General features: G+C 35.2%; 1 protein-coding gene across 1 annotated transcript in view; it reads left to right on the top strand.

The window, feature by feature from the left end:
- Positions 1-16,497, top strand: part of npr2 (natriuretic peptide receptor 2) — a 93,336-nt gene extending 76,839 nt beyond the window's left edge. The window contains exons 18-22 of the mRNA XM_022667870.2: positions 5,828-5,896; positions 6,158-6,332; positions 8,761-8,859; positions 11,574-11,665; positions 14,240-16,497. Coding sequence (XP_022523591.2) covers positions 5,828-5,896; positions 6,158-6,332; positions 8,761-8,859; positions 11,574-11,665; positions 14,240-14,371 — 567 coding nt within the window. The 3' untranslated portion in view covers positions 14,372-16,497. The remainder of the gene's footprint in view (positions 1-5,827; positions 5,897-6,157; positions 6,333-8,760; positions 8,860-11,573; positions 11,666-14,239) is intronic.
- The last annotated feature ends 964 nt before the right edge of the window (positions 16,498-17,461 follow it).

Below are 17,461 nucleotides of genomic sequence, written 5' to 3'. Positions count from 1 at the left end.
TGGACAGCGACGATATGTGTATTTGTTTTTAGCTATCTTGCACAAATCAGTGTAATGAGATTTAAGTAATTCTGTATAATAGTTTTCAAATTTAAAAACAAGGAAAAAAATGGAGATTTTGTCCCAGATTTGTCCTAACAGCAAAGCAAAAATCAACATTAATGCAGCTGCCCTTATTAAACAGTTGCTGAAGTGAGCAGTTATTAAATTATTCATAGTTTTTAACTGCATAAATAAGTAACTAATTAAATAAGTGCAAATTGACCGAACAGCAACATTATAACAAAACATAAATCAACATAAATTCAGCTGAATTTATTAAACAATTACTGAGGCGTGCAGACATTGAATTGTACATAGTTTTAAATTTATAATGAAGCATATTTGTTCCAACAACACCAATAAAAAATATATATTAAATATTAAATAAAAATATTAAATAAAATAAATAAATATTGAAAAAAATAATAATATTGAATAAAAAAGTTCTGAATCAGTTTCTATAATTTTGCTATTTAAAGGTATATGTTTGAGTAAAATGAACATTGTTGTTTTATTCTATAAATTACAGACAACATTTCTCCCAAATTCCAAATAAAAATATTGTCATTTAGAGCATTTATTTACAGAAAATGAGAAATGGCTGAAATAACAAGAAAGATGCAGAGCTTTCAGACCTCAAATAATGCAAAGAAAACAAGTTCATATTCATAAAGTTTTAAGATTTTAGAAATCAGTATTTGGTGGAATAACCCTATTTTTTAATCACAGTTTTCATCCATCTTGACATGTTCTCCTCCAACTTCAGTCTTACACACTGCTTTTGGATAACTTTATGCCACTACTGGTGCAAAAAAATCAAGCAGTTCAGTTCGGTTTGATGGCTTGTGATCATCCATCTTTCTCTTGATTATATTCCAGAGGTTTTCAATTTGGTAAAATCAAACCAAATCATTTTTATTTGGTCTCTAATTATTTTCAGAGCAGTCATTGAATTAAAAACTGTGCTATTTATTATAAGAAGTGTTGCTTGATATTAATATACTCCAAATCTTTTTATTGTGTTCTTAGAATCACAGGAACTTACGTTGTACCTTTGTATCAGTGGAACATTTATCCACTGACAACACAACAGTTTCAAATGAATGGGGTATTTATCCCAATATCAAACCCTCTCCAGGAACCCTCCCACTCCCTCTGGAAGCTTCTAGAAATAAATATGACTAGTGAAAAGCAAGTAGTAGAAAAAAAGTAAAAAGAAAATAATAATAAAATACTATAATAAAAGTAACTAATAATAACAAGAAGAGGAAGAAAAATAAAATAAATGGGTAGCATGTGTAGATGCGGGGAGATGCGCTTCCATCTAAGAAGAATCATACATCTGGCCAGTGGTAAAGTGGTAAAGTGGTAAAGGCGATGACATGTTGTGATGTAGTGGAGAGCTGCAGATCTGGGGCAGTGCTGAACAGGGCTGTTAAAGGGTTGGGATTAAGTGTGCATTAAAGGCTTCCTTAAGTATGTTTAAAAAATGTTATGCCAAAAATGAGTGAGCTGAGGGCGTGTCCAGAACGTATGAATAGATTGGCTGGGGACTGTTTGCATCTTTCACAGGCATCACTTCTATTGGGAGAAATTGCTGCCAACTTTGCTTTGGTAAAGTGAACTTTGGGGAAAGAGCACTTTGCACTGTAATAAACTAAGTCTGGCACATATGGAGGAGGTATGAACTCGGCCCAATACTGATATAAAACATAGAAATATGGAGAAATATGTTGTTTTTCCCCATTTTCTTTGAATCCTTAAAAATTATGAATGTGTTCTTACTCGATCCTTGGCTTTGCCTCTTTGTGCGTTTGTCTTCTCAACACTTGATCACCTTTTGAGGAAACAGGCCTGAACTGCAATTCCCCAATATGGTCTTGGATTCTCACCTGACACTTACGGCCGAGCTGAGGTAGTCAATGCGCTGTGGGTTCTATCTCCTGCCAGGAATTCCATCAAGTGCGTAGGGGGGAGAATTGGCTTTGTTTGAACGTGTAAAGACCCTTCACAAATCTCACGCCGCATCTAATGAATCAGGATAGACTGTAAACACAGGCTAGGGGATGATGGATTGGCTTAAGGCACGGCTCCTTAAATACCGCGGCCATGTTGCTTTCATGTGTGTTGCCAGACCTGCAGTCATTTAGTTGGTAGCATTTACTTCTGTTAAGCTTTCACTCAGCTTAATGGCACCTGCTAAAGGGTTGTGGTGTAACTCAACGCAGGTGCAAAACTTAATGCAGCCTCAGGAGTAAATCTTTGTTTATGGTGATATTAAAACAGTCACTTGAGGCAGTGCATTAGAGAGACTTTTACCACTAGCGGAGAGTGTTTACACAAAACACAATAGAGTAAACTACTCCACTGTTCAATAAATAATTGTATTTAATCCACTGTAATGGTCATCTGCTTTTAATAACTGTTATAATTTAAAAGGGAATGATTGTGATAATTCATTTGCCTTTTATTGCAAAAATCTCAAATCATCTGTGATAAATTGTTATGAGTAGATTAAACCAGAATTCTCTATATTTATATCTACTCAGCTATTGGTGATGATAATAGTAGGGAACAGTACCATGTGGTCAGTGTCACGTGTATACCAGGAAAACATCATAGAAGGCAGTACCAACCACAGTGGACAGAGCAGTGGGTGGTGTAATGATTGTTACTGGTGGTATCTGGCTAGAATTGTCCGTGCCTACAGAGGTGACAGAGTGACTCTGATGACAAGAATGACATATACACATTTAATGCAGGAGGCCTCACACATATTCTGCAGGTGAATGCAGGTTTCTGTGGCTTCCATGGGACATGGCAGAAGTCATAGGACATTATAACTAGTTCCTGTCACATGACATATGGCATGTTAGTTTACTTATAGATTAATATCCTGTTTATTTTCACTAGCCGTTTTTGTTGTGTATTGTGTATTAAAAGGGATTTAATAAATATAAAAATTTTGCAATTTTAACACTCTTTCTTTCTCTCTTATATTATATTCATACAGCTCTGAAAAAAGTATATGTTTGAGTAAAATGAACATTGTTGTTTTATTCTATAAACTACAGACAACATTTATCCCAAATTCCAAATAGAAATATTGTCATTTAGAGCATTTATTTGCAGAAAATGAGAAATAGAGAAATGGCTGAAATAACCAAAAAAGATACAGAGCTTTTAGACATCAAACAAGTTCATAAAATCAGTATTTGGTGGGATAATCCTGGTTTTTAATATCAGTTTTCATGCATCTTGGCATGTTCTCCTCCACCAGTCTTACACACTGCTTTTGGATACCTTTATGCCACTCCTGGTGCAAAAAATCAAGCAGTTCAGCTTGGTTTGATGGCTTATGATCATCCATCTTCCTCTTGATTATATTCCACAGGTTTTCAATTGGGTAAAATCAAAGAAACTCTTCATTTTTAAGTGGTCTCTTATTTTTTTAACAGAGCTGTATTTAAGTATGCACTTTCACTTTACATCAGCAATTGATAAAAGGGTAAAAACAACCGAAGAACAGAGAGCTCATTTTTCTGACGTGTCTTTGTGTGAATTTGAGCAGATTTGTCCGTCTGCATCAGTGTGATTAAGTGTTAGCGTGACGCCCTTACGGGGAGTGCTCTCATTGAATTGTATTGTCTCCTGCTTTATTCATGCAAATGTATTTCACAGTACTCTCAGTCTGGGCGTGCATCCAACACAGGGTGGCTGGTGGTGGGGGGGTGTGGGGGTGAGCAGAAAATATTTTAATTTGAGAGAAGCATTGGGAGTTCATGCAGAAACACATCACATGAAAGCAAGCACTTCTCCCCGAACCTTCATGCAAAATGCCAGAGCTGCAGACACAATGGAGTATTTTACATTCTCTTTGTGAAGAGTTTTTCACACTCTCAGACTTCGCAGAAACACTTTCAGACAAGCACTGCTCACTTCCTGAAAAGGTGACAGCGCTCTAGGGAGAGCTGAGAGGTAATGGCTGGATATTCCAGCAGAGAAATTCACAAAAGAATGTTCTGACCAAAGTACATACCTTAACTAGCAGCCAATTAAAAAGAGACTCTCAGCTGTAACGGAGGTGGCCTTCCTTTTTACCCTCAGCATTGCAGACAAAAAGCAGAAAACTCTGAGGCCAAATAAATCTCATTTAGCTGTGGCTAATGATGTATTTTTACCATTAATTAGATGCAGAATTATTAGATGCAGAATGTTAATCAAGTGCTATTTGGGCAAATTTTGTTCTGACTTTTTAAAGAGCTCAAATCTGTTATTAAACATTTGTTTTATTAATGTTTTGAAAGATTTACAACACCACATTATTATTTATTGATAATTATACAAAAATACAAATAAATAAAATACAGATTTTGATCTGGCAATTGTTCTTTACAATAAGATTAGTAGAGATGCGTGAATACCAATACTGGTATTGGGGTTTGCTTGATGCCATTCTTATTTACTTGTCATTGAAAACAAGGCTCCAATGCCAGTATCCAATACAGTGTGCCCAGTCAAGTCGGAACTATACAGCTCTGGAAAAGAAAATAAGAGACCACTTAAAATGATGAGTTTCTTTGATTTTACCGAATTATAAACCTCTGGAATATAATCAAGAGGAAGATGGATGATCACAAGCCATCAAACCAAGCTGAACTGCTTAAATTTTTGCACCAGGAGTGGCATAAAGTTATCCAAAAGCAGTGTGTAAGACTGGTGGAGGAGAACATGCCAAGATACATGAAAACTGTGATTAAAAACCAGGGTTATTCCACCAAATATTGATTTCTGAACTTTTTCCCGAGCTGTATATATTCTTTTCCAATTCATAGCACAAGAGATGGTGTGAGCAAGAGAAAGAGAGCAGAACTTTATCATTTCTTAAAAATATGCTTGTTTGGAAAAATGAATACTTTTTTGTTTATATAGTGTCACTAAAGCCAATTAAAAAATGAACTCTTACATTGCACTTCTTGACACTAACAAACACACTATTGCATAATGCTCCTGACTGCTTAAATCTCAGTAGGTATTAGTGTCAGCAAGTACAAAAATACAATTACTCATATTTTTGTATCCCTAGTTATATAATAAAAATGCTCCAAAATTGTGTTTTATTATTTTATGTTGAAGGTTATTTCCTACTCCTGTAAAGTTCACATTTTGAAGATATATGTTTTTAGTTGGCAGTTCTAATAAGTTGCATGCATTGCTGCTGACACAGATGTGCAAATGCACACGTAGCTTGTCTATCCATTGTGGAAAAGTACTGCCAGTAGAATATGTCTGTCTGAAGCAAATTAACATTAACCTATTTGGTACAATCCCTAATATCAGACATGGACTAGAGGGGTATAAATCCTCAGCATTGAGCTGTGGAGCAGCAGAAAGAACTGTGCTTTTTGGAATGAGTTGGGGAGTTCATTCAGCATTCTGACCACATTTAATTGCTTAAATCAAATCCTCATTTTGGAGCAATGGTCCAAAATCTGGTAGAAAACCTTCTTTGGGCAGTTGTGACAGTTACTTCTGTAAAAGTAGAAACAATTAAATATTCTTAAAATATTCTTAGCTGTCCTTCACTTTCACCCTCAGCACTGCAGACAAAAAGGTAAAAAATAATCTAATAAATAATTTTTGAAAAGCAGGAGAAAACATTTTTAATACACTTGATCTCAGACAAAAAAGTGAATGAGGTGTCCCAATACATTTGTTTACATGTATAGTAAATGTATATAATGTGTGCATGACTAAATCATACATTCTCTCTCTTTCTGTCCAGGTTGTAACATTGCTGAATGACCTATACACATGTTTCGATGCCATCATCGATAATTTTGATGTATATAAGGTAAGAGGTCCAAATGAAGGATAATAATATTTTCATTTAAACCTTTCAAACCTTGTTACCTTCTAATACTCTATAAAACAATGCAAACAAAGCATAAAAGACATTCTAATAGTAACGTTTAACCTATATGGCATTTTTCTCATTACTTAAACAGGTAAGATGACTTATGAAAGTTGAGCCTGTCTTTGCGTATAGATTCAGGTCCAGATGTAAAGCATTATGTAATCAGTGCAGATGAATCTTGTGTCTCTTTCACTTTAGGTGGAGACCATCGGCGATGCGTATATGGTAGTGTCGGGTCTGCCTGTGCGTAATGGAAAGCTCCACGCACGCGAGATTGCTGGGATGTCATTAGCTTTACTGGAACAGGTCAAAACCTTTAAAATCAGACACAGACCCAACGACCAGCTGCGGCTACGCATAGGAATCCACACAGGTATGGTTTATCTATAGATTGTAGGGATTTTTGTGTGTGTGTGTGTGAATCTGTATAAAGCATTGTGAAAGCATGAAAACATATATAAAACTGTACTACATGTAAAACTGTATAAATGTAGATTATGATTATAAAAACAGGTAGGAACAGAACTAAATGAAACCCAGAATGGTTGTACAGCTACAGTGGATGCTGTGGTGTTTCTAAGTAGTTGATACTGTATTTCATCTCAGGTGTCTGATCTGGTGTTGCTAGGTGGTTGTTATGGTATGAAATGTGGCTGCTGTGGTGGTGCTATGTATTTTTTTCTGCAAAAAGAACAGTCTGTATTAGTTGAAGAATCAACTCAAGCTTTTCACTCATGTAAAAATGTAAAGCAAAGTGTAAAGTAAAATACTGGTTTCAAAACGACTTAAAGTATAAATGTAAAAGTAATGTAAAAGAAAAAAAATGCCATTAACCATTTCAGACCTGAATTATCTCCAGTGATGAAGAAAAAAATGTAAGAATGCTGTTTTCTGTCTGTAATGCATGGAAAAGAGTATAATATTCTACTATTATATATATATATATATATATATATATAGCAAATAAATCCAATGAACTAAAATAACTAATCAATTTTTTATGTGTTATGTGTTTTATGCTTATTTTAATTGCATTGGAAGCCTGTGTGTAGTATTTTATATTTTATTTTAACCTTTTATTTTATAAACCATATAAACCCTAAACAGGAAAAAACATGATTAAAAAGTGTTCTAAATCACATTAAATTGATAAGAATTAGCTGTTATTTTGCCTCAATGGCAAATGGCCAGTGTTTTCGCAGTGGATGGGGCCAAGCTACTGTTTCATTGGTTTATAAACATTATTAATTGGCTGGTTCATGGTCTGTTTTGATGGACAACAGCTCTCAAATAGTGTTATGTGCAACAAAACATTAAAAAATAAAGAAAATACATGATGTGTCCATTGTATATGCAGGGTCTGAAATGGTTAAGATCAAAAGCTAAGGCCATGTCACAGGGTCCTTTAGTGCACTACCCCCCCCCTCCCCAAAACACATTTTTCTAAAAGCCATAATGACTATAATGTTATATTAAAATGATAATGTTGAAAAATACACTAGAATCCCTGTTTCAGCTGCATATATACCTATTGAAAATAAATGTATTTTAGTACAATGTAAATATATTAAAGAAATAATTTGGGACATTTGTCTGGAGTTCTCTGCACAGATCATCTTCATACTAGGCTACATATGTCTGCTATGTTCTTGCTGGAGTGTGGAGTGTGACGTGTGCAGGTGTGATGGAAAACCCGTATAAACCAATAGGGTGTCAGTATGGCATATGTTTATACTTCTCATCCAACCACAATCACATTCACTGTATCTGGATGGAGAGATTTATCTGGACAGGATTTTTTTTTTTTTTGAACGATGAAAAGCCGGAATAAAACCAAGCTGAAATTAAATAAGAATAATGAGAATATTTTTTAAAGGTTAGAAGTAGAAAGTTCAGATAACTTTCTAAAAAATGTAAGAATTAATAAAAAATACTCCAATAAAGTATAGATAGATGAAATATCTACTTAAGTAAGGTAATGGAGTGTTTGTTCTTCATTACTTGAAACCTCTGGTGTTCTTAATTAAATTCTGCACCCTCTTTTTATCAGATATACTTGTGATCCTTGTGGCCAAAAAAGGTTTATATTTGTGCAGAAGTTGCTTCACAAATATAATAATAAAAAAAAATAGAAGTGTCTTATTATCCTGCCATTTTCAGAGTGTTGATTGGCTGTTGATTATTGGGATGAGATTTGAGGAGCTTTGAAATTTGCATCACCTGACCTTTCCTATTGATTGCTGTAAATAAAAACCCTTATAAGCTAATTAAGATCTGAGACCTTAAAAAAAAACCATACAAATCTTCCCGTAAGCTCAAATGAAACATCACATTACATATATGTTAAGTCACGATTGCTGTTTATTACTTTTTAATTGACAGATTAAGGCAAAACTGCAGTGATGTTTGCCTTGTCTTACTTTTTTCAGCCTGCTCCACCACCCCCCGCGTTCTGGGTTTGACGTTAGAGGCATTAGTATTTCCTGTTTCTGTCTCCTTATATACACAGTCATGCAGTAATCCTGCTCTTGAGCAAATCCCACAGCGCGCTCCCACAAAGGATGTGTATGCAATCTCTGTCAGCTTAAGCATACACAAGCTGTAGTGGATGCAGTAATGAGCTTAAGACTGGTAGACTGCAGGGATCATCATCTTCAAACTGGCAGATATGACTTCTGATCAGAGAGCTGCTGCTGTTCTGGATGATGTCTTTCAGCAGGAGTTAATTAATCCCCTCCTTCTCTCTGTTGCTGTGTGTGTTTGTGTGTGTTTATGTGTGTGTGTGTGTGTGTGCTGTACAGGGCCTGTCTGTGCAGGTGTGGTGGGCCTGAAGATGCCCAGGTACTGTCTATTTGGAGACACTGTCAACACAGCGTCAAGAATGGAGTCCACCGGGGAAGGTGGGTGACAGAAACGACTTTCTGATTATTCTACAGGATGTCTGAATATCTCTATGGGAGCAAGCAGGCAAACACAGTAATATCTAACCAGCTTTGTTAGGGTATATATAAATGTGATATTAGGTAATCTGTATGTTTTCTGTCTTAATGATATTTAAATAGCTGTTGGTGATGTCTTGTAGGTCCAGTTATTTTCTAGCACACAATTTGACTGGTCTGTTTAAACCCCTGGGGAATAGACTCTGTAATACTACCATCTGTGGAAGTTCATCTACCAGTATATAAACATGCTCACACGCACACACACTGGGTAAGAGAGAGAGAGAAAGAGAGAAAAACAGATGATTAAATATATATATTAGATATATTTTACAGCTCTATTTTCCAGTAAACAATTTTTTAAATTATTGTACTCTTATGAATACATTTTTTTTACCTTCTCTGTCATTTTCTCTATTTAGCTTACTCTCTCTTTCTCCCTATGTATGTGTTTACTATTACAGAATCTGTTCCTGTGGGTTTTAAATAATCCTTCTGATAGAGCCATTTTGGGTATTTAAAAAATTATCCATTGTTCCACTACATTGTAGAATGTAGTGGAACAATGGATCATAAAATTCCTTAAAACACGAGAAATCGTCAACTGTTTTAAAAGGTTAAATATAAACCATCAACAACTACACAGCTCTGGAAACAAATAAAAGACCACTTCAGTTTCTCTGATTTCGATATTTATAGGTATATATTTGAGTAAAATGAACATTGTTGTTTTTTCTATAAACTACAGACAACATTTCTCCCTAATTCCACATTATAAATATTGTCATTTTAAGCATGTATTTGCAGAAATGGCTGAAATGACAAAAAAGATGCAGAGCTTTCAGACCTCAAATAATGTAAATAAAACAAATTCATATTCTTAAAGTTTTAAAAGTTCAGAAATCAATATTTGGTGGAATAACACTGTTTTTTAATCACAGCTTTCATGCATTATGGCATGTTCTCCTCCACCAGTCTTACACGCTGCTTTTGGATAACTTTGTGCTACTCCTTGTCCAAACATTTAAGCAGTTCAGCTTTGTTTGATGGCTTGTGATCATCCATCTTCCTCTCGATTGTATTCCAGAGGTTTTCAATTTGGTAAAATCAAAGAAATTCATCATTTTTAAGTGGTCTCTTATTTTTTTCCAGAGCTGTATTTATATATAAACTATATAAGAAAGTAAAATCAGATTTAATCAGAATCTTTCCAAAAGCATATACAGATATTGTCCAAATATGAACTGTATGTTAAAGCCATGCTCATGTATATAAACAGGCTCATCATGTCATAAAACAACATAAAATGCACTTGTTTTTAATATTAATCCCCAAAACCTTACATTAACCCTGTAGCTCTTGCACAAAAGTGATCAAAAGATTAAACATCAAACACGTCACGTCTGATTAGCTGTAATCCACACTTGTGATTCTGAAGGAAGCTGTGTATCTTGTCCTTTGTCTGTCATATCCTGTCATCCCTCACCCTTCACCTCAGCTGTGTAATCCGTGATGATGTGGTTAGTCTGTGTTTTGAGGAGCACTTAGCAGAAACAGCACATGGATCCACACCCAAATACAGCAGCCTGCTGTCCGTGGAGCCAGTTGTTGGTATTGACTTACTTGCCTCACTTCCTGTATGGGGGCTTCTATGTACTTAATAACCATTAATAATTAATGGAGGTCTCACTCACCAGCCATCCTATGTGATTTATAGTGTGCTATAAGTAAGCCTCAGCGTTAATGCATTAATTCTAGCAGAGACTCTGCTTGGACCAGGTTCATATGGGGAGCCTATATACTACAATATATATATATATAGTATAGTCTGAGTGTGGTGTCAAAATTCTGTAGCTGAGCTTTGTGTGTTTTTCTTTAATGCTGTAATTTTTTTCCATTACACACATTTTACATATATATTTTACATACATTTTATATATATTTACAAATACATTTTAAAAGGAAAGGACCAACATAAATACTTTTTTGTTGTCACTTTAGTTGGATGGTACATTATAGATGCCTCATAGATGCCCAACTAACATTCAACTATTTTTTAATTCAATGTTTATTAAAACCATTTGAAGTCTCTGCTGAATGTAAATGATTTTCAGTGGAATCTAACACTACACCTAACCCTAATAGTAACCTTTACTATTACAATTGTTCAATCTTAAAACTGAACACTAATCCCACCTTATTAGCTTACAACTTAAATTTAACCCTAAACCTAAATCTTAAAGATTAAGGTTGGAGTATAGTGTTAGGGTTAGGTGTAAGGTTACTTTTAATATACCAATGATCTAAGTGTTACCCTTTTACTGTAATATTAATAAATAATTAACCTTAAGGACGTTTCTACTTCTACCGTAAATATTGTATATCAAATTTGATATACAATGCACTGAAAAACATTTTTTTTTAATAGTTACATTAAAGATTTTCTTAAAATAATAAGTTTCCGTCTTCTACTGTAAATGTACTGTTTTTTAGGTGTGGGTTTTTCTGTAGAACAGCAGTAATATGGTGTAATAATTAATGAGCGCAGGCTGTTCAGACAGCAACATATTGCTCCTGATCTGCCCTGTGTGCATTATATCCACATGGGGCACTTGGTCACATGTGCACTTATTCTGATTGGCCATATGACTCATATTGACGTGTGTCCTCTGCAGCTCTACGGATACACATGTCCTCGGCCACCAAAGAGGTACTCGACGAGTTTGGCTACTTCGACCTCCAGCTGCGGGGGGATGTAGAAATGAAGGTAAAGTGGCTCTTCCTGAAAGAGGAATTGATTTTGTGCTAAATAAGACAGATACAGGTATCTGAATAGCAATAGTAAGCAATCTTAAAAGTGGCAGTTACCCTCATTTTTCTTGGAATTTGTTATTTTTCTCACTTGATGTATTTCAGTTTTGTGTTCCAAAAACAAAAAAAAAACATTTCTCAGCTCATTTTATGATTTAGAAATTAAATCATGCTGACTGGAACTGAAACAGATCCAGACTCAATATGTTTCATCCCAATTTACTGGATGCTTAAGCCCAGGTTTGAAAACCCCAACCATTTTTCTCATATACAAAACCAACTCAGACCCAGAGCTCCAAACAGGAGCAAGACTAGGACCAAAAACTCTCCATAACGAGCTTATAGGCTTACAAGGCTAAAGCATCTAATTCACCAGTTTTCATTTGAATTTTCCTATAATCTTACCCAATTCTGCTCATTATTACTCTCAGTATATACTGACCCCCATCCCATTCCCCAAAACCCATTTAAACCTATTTGTATGGCACTGTCCCAGCCCACTGTTCGAAAAACTGTAATTTTTCACTCCACTTTATGGTTTAAATGAGACTAAACGAGACTAATATTTGTAACATCATAGGTACAGTATTGTTAGAATGAGCTTTTTTTTAGTTTCCACAAAAGGAGTACATGCACTGTAAATGTAATGTTTTTTTATGAAGAAAATTTATTTATGACAGAGAGCCACGGATCCTTACAATGAATTTAATTCATTTAACAAAAATAAGGCTTTATGTTATATTTAATTGTATTAAAATATATTTATTCAATAATTCACTCCCAAAGGTCTTAAAACTGCCACAGACTGTAAATTTACTTTACTACTTACTAACTTAATGACTAAATAAGGCAATACTGTAGACATGGGAAAATGTAAATTTAAATAACACTTTTTGGATGACACTTTTTCAATGCTTTTTGTTTAGGTAAATTATGTTTGTTTGAAAAACAGGAATTACAAGCTTACTGTAAAGTCTGCATATTTAATACTGGTGGAGTGCTTTTTGCAATTTCATTTCTTTAAAAAAATATTTGGTTAATGAGTTGTCTAAATGTCTAAAATTGAATTTCCTTGCCTGCAGATACCTTGTATAAGCCCTTTAGTGTGGGCTTAAAATAACATGTTTGTTTGAGTCAAAAGAAAAAAAAGCTTTTAATTGATGTCCTTTATCTCCAGATATTTGAAGCTATCTGTACCTTTTCAGCAGCAGAGAACAGCAGGCTAGCCCTGTGTTTGAAGGCAGAGTATCTCCTCTGCTGTCAGCAGTACTCAATGTGCTTCTCAAATTACAGGCGTCCTGCAGCAGAGGCAGAGTCAGCGTGTACATTGCACTCCCATGGGGAAAAAAGCACAGCTAATCTCTATTTTCCCAGTTAAGCCAATCATAGTGTTTATCAGTCTAACAGCACGGGCATTCTGAGATGAAATTAAAGGTTTAGCACCATTTTTAAGGATGTATAAATTACAATCTGCTAATGTTAATTTCCACTGTCACAAAATTACTCCATCAGACTCCAGTAGTACACCAGTGAGAGGTTTTCTAATACAGAACTAGCCTTATTAAAACCATAGCTGTGCTTTATCTGTGGGATACATCAGAGCTTTCATGCTAAAAGTTTAATTTAATCATTAGTATTATTCAGTTTAAAATAATTTCTTAGTGAAAGTGATTAATGTAATTAATTTAAATTCATCAATCAAAGAGCATATAATGTATATAATTACTGTATATGTAAAAAATACAGCTCTGGAAAAAAATAAGAGACCACTTAAAATGATTTTACCAAATTGAAAACCTCTGGAATATAATCAAGAGGAAGATGGATGATCACAAGCCATCAAACCAAGCTGTACTGCTTGCATTTTTGCTCCAGGAGTGGCATAAAGTTATCCAAAATCAGTGTGTAAGACTGGCGGAGGAGAACACACCAAGATGCATAAATCTGTGATTAAAAACCAGGGTTATTCCACCAATATTGATTTCTGAACTCTTAAAACTTTATGAATATGAACTTGTATTCTTTGCATTATTTGAGTTGTCTGTAGTTAATAGAATAAAACAACAATATTCATTTTACTCAAATATTTTACATATACCTGTAATTAACAAAATCAGAGAAACTGAAGTGGTCTCTTATTTTTTTTCCAGAGCTGTATATAGTTATTTTATATACTGTATATTGATATCAGCCACCTTATATATCAGTTGGGCTCTAATCCCCATTTTATTAAGTAACTGAACTGAAAGCAGTGCTTCGATTGATTGAGTCAATATTAAGTTCCAGGAGCGAGTAATAAAATATCTGCTCCTGCTGGATGTAAGTGAATGTTAAAGGGTTAAAACCCAGTGACGGGGTTACTGGTCCCAGTTGCTATAAAAGGGCAAGGAGTGTGTGGAGTGTGGTTGATTATTTTAGGAGCCTGGGTCCCGTGCTGCTGTTCTGGAGCAGGCTCTTGATTACTTGCACCGCAGAGCATGCTGAGTGCTTGTCGATGCGCCGTATTGATCTGTGCCTTCCCATCTTTCAGGGCAAAGGCAAAATGAGAACGTATTGGCTTCTGGGGGAGAAGACAGAGACGATGTTATCTGAGAGCCCTGCTGATGGAGAGGAGAGCAGTCGGCCAAGCCACCACAGCCAGAGTCACCGCCTTGGATTTTGATTCTGCGTCCAAAGGCGTGCGCCATTCCACCTTCCCCCATCTCGCGTATTCACTGAAAATAAGGGATGTTTCGAGTTTGCTTGAGACAAATCATTTTCCATATGAATAAAACTGTGATGATCTGCCACATTATTAGACACATCAACTTTGTTGGTGCACTTTGTGTGACTAGATGTTTTGGTTAGTGCACTGTATTCAACCCAGCTGTGCATCATCAGCAGCACTGCTGTATCTAATACACTCAAACCAGCCCAACTCAAACTAACACAACTCAAAACTCTTGACTTCTGTTGGGGTCATTGCTGAGCTGTGATTTCCGTTCAGCAGTGATCATTTTATACTCATAAGGTTCGTTATCAAAATATTGTGTCTTTTATCCCTTAAAACAAAAAAGAAATTACTTAAGATTTGTTCTTCTTTTAATTTTTTTTTATTATATTTATAAGACTTCTACACAGGAATTATTTTCCCGGCATAATCACTTTTTTATTTTCACTGGCACACATTTGTCCACCCCGTAATGACGAGGTGCACAACAGGGGGAAAATGACAGCAAATATTGGCATTAATTGAAAAGGTGGTTGACCTAGAGTTGCTAACATTTTAAATAGGTAAAAAAGGTACATTTTGATTTTCTAAAATAATTTTATTAGTATTATTCATATTTATTAGTATTAGGATTAGTTTCTCAGGGGGATGTCTGTGAAAAATATTTCACACTTCTACTCAGTGATAAAACTCCTGCATCCGGACTGCAATTGAAAAATTGCAAAAAGTTTTTTGGCTTTTTCGGTCACATGACATTGTGTTCAGTAGCTCCTCCATTTGCACTGCCTGTTGTTTTTACGCGGATCTCCGTGGAAACGCGTCCAAAGTGTAAATACGGTGTGTGGCAGTGGATAAATAGCTATTTTATTAAATGCAAGGTGACAAAACTCAGAGTTGTGGATCTGGACAGGACTAAAATTACCCCAGGACCCCCTGAAAAACTAATCCCGGCCGGAGAGGGCTATAGTATGCTTTACCTCAGCAAACTATAGAGACAGTGTGAAGACTATTATGTAAAATTAATATTGTTAATTGCTGAATTAAGCAGCAAGTGTCTTCAGTTCCTTGAAAATGAAACGGTGTGAAGGTTGTGATGTCACAGAGTTTTCACAGGATGACAGGATGGAGAGCAGTGAATTGTTGGACATGGTTTAATAGTTTGATATCTTTATGAAACAGCTAAATTAATAATTGAAATATTTTTTGAAATTATTTGAAAACTTTTTTTGTTATGTAACCAGGAACCGAGAATATTTAACTTCACCAGGCAGCACTGTGGACATGGCAAAAATCCCCACCCCCCACATCAAAGAAAGCTGTATAAAATGTACAAAAAGTTATTTAACGTGAAGGTTAATATTACTCTATATTTGTAATAATGTGTTCACTTACAAAATATATTGTTACAGTGTTTTTTGAAATTTGTGGACACTAATGGAAGGTTAGTCTGATACTTAGCCATAGACGATGTAGAGGGGACCCAGGAAACAGCGTAGTAACAGATGAACTACACTCAGGTGGTTGTTGTACCTAATAAAATGGCTTATGGAAACTCAGTGCACTTTATTTGCCAATAGAGTTTTTGCCAAAAATGACTAAGCTTTATATATTTAAATTTTATTCATATGGAAATGATTTATACATTTGTATCAAGTGAATTTAACACACTCCTTTTTTTCAAAGCAGAACGGCATTGCATTACTCTTAATACCTTTTTGATGGAGGTCAATTCAGGTATATTTCATACCTGCTTTAACTGCAAAAATCTAATTGTAAAGTTTTTTTTTAAAACGATGAAGAAGCTTTCCGTGTTGAGAGTCGGAGACTGTTTTTTTTTCATGTGAGATTCTTATTTTTGTGCTTTCTATATTCCGATTTGTATCTGATTTTGGAAACTGGTGATGTACTCGATCTCTCCAAGCAGCACCCAGAAAGAGGGGTGGAGGGTACAGTGTTTTCCGAGTGCTCTGGCATCAAGACGTGAAGTTTCGCCCTGGTACTATCCAAGTTAATATTTGTATATATGTATATCCAAGACATTGTAAGATATTTTGTTCAATAAACGAAATATAAAAGTACGCTATTTGTGTTGTCTATGTGCTCTTGCTGAAAGTTTTTTCAAAACTTCTCTAGTTTTTTACAGCTCCATTAATTTTTTATATAGGGTGACTTAAAAGGGTTTTTGACTCACAAAATAAACGTCTCAAAAAATGTTTGAGACATAGCCTAAAAGATAGGCCTACAAACCCATTACTTGCTGGGGTATTTATGTTGTTTTCCCCTTTCGTTTAATTTACCATTTTTTTCTGAAATAAAAGGGTGTGACTTTTAATTCTTGTTTATATTCAATAAGGACAGTACACGTTGGCACAGAAGCCTTAATGCAGAAAGATAAATAACAGATAAATGGGTCAATTAGGCAGGTAGAAGAGGAAACATAGGGAACTTATCCTTCACTGAAGCAGCAACATTGTATTTATGTGTGTGTGTGTGTGTGTGTGTGTAAGAGAGAGAGAGAAAAAAAAGAGGGAGATGGTGTAAGACAGTGAGAGTTAGTTATGAGTTATTTAGACTTCAGCTAAATCCAACGTGTTTACATTGTTACATAAAACTGCTAATGCATCATTAAGCTCTGTTAAAAGTGAATTATGGGAGTAAGTTAGGGACAAATTTGGTTAAATTAGTAATCTGTGTTAAACAAAAATTATGTCTCAAGTTTCAAGATGTTAAAGCTAATGTTCTTAAATTTTGGGATTTAGGGCCCTCTCTGGTGATAATGGGTAATTACACCGAGCATGCGGAAGAATGATTTTAAACTGGGTGGTTGTGATGCGGTCTCTTTTCAGAGGGGATAATTCCGATTTCAGGTTATGTTCAGTCAGAGAACTTCACTTTAATTACACACTTTGGTTTTACTATGAGTGAATGAGCTAATGAAACTGAGTTTCCTCTTCAGAAGTCTCCAATGCTCCACCAGCCGCTTGCATTTCGTAAAACTGAGCCAGATCCTCTTTTAGAGGCTGTACGTGTGGCGCAACTACA

The sequence above is a fragment of the Astyanax mexicanus genome, chromosome 1 (assembly GCF_023375975.1).
Source record: "Astyanax mexicanus isolate ESR-SI-001 chromosome 1, AstMex3_surface, whole genome shotgun sequence".
In the NCBI taxonomy this organism is placed as follows: Eukaryota; Metazoa; Chordata; class Actinopteri; order Characiformes; family Acestrorhamphidae; genus Astyanax; species Astyanax mexicanus.
Note: the sequence above shows the minus strand (reverse complement) of the source record. Positions and strands in the feature narration are given on the sequence as shown.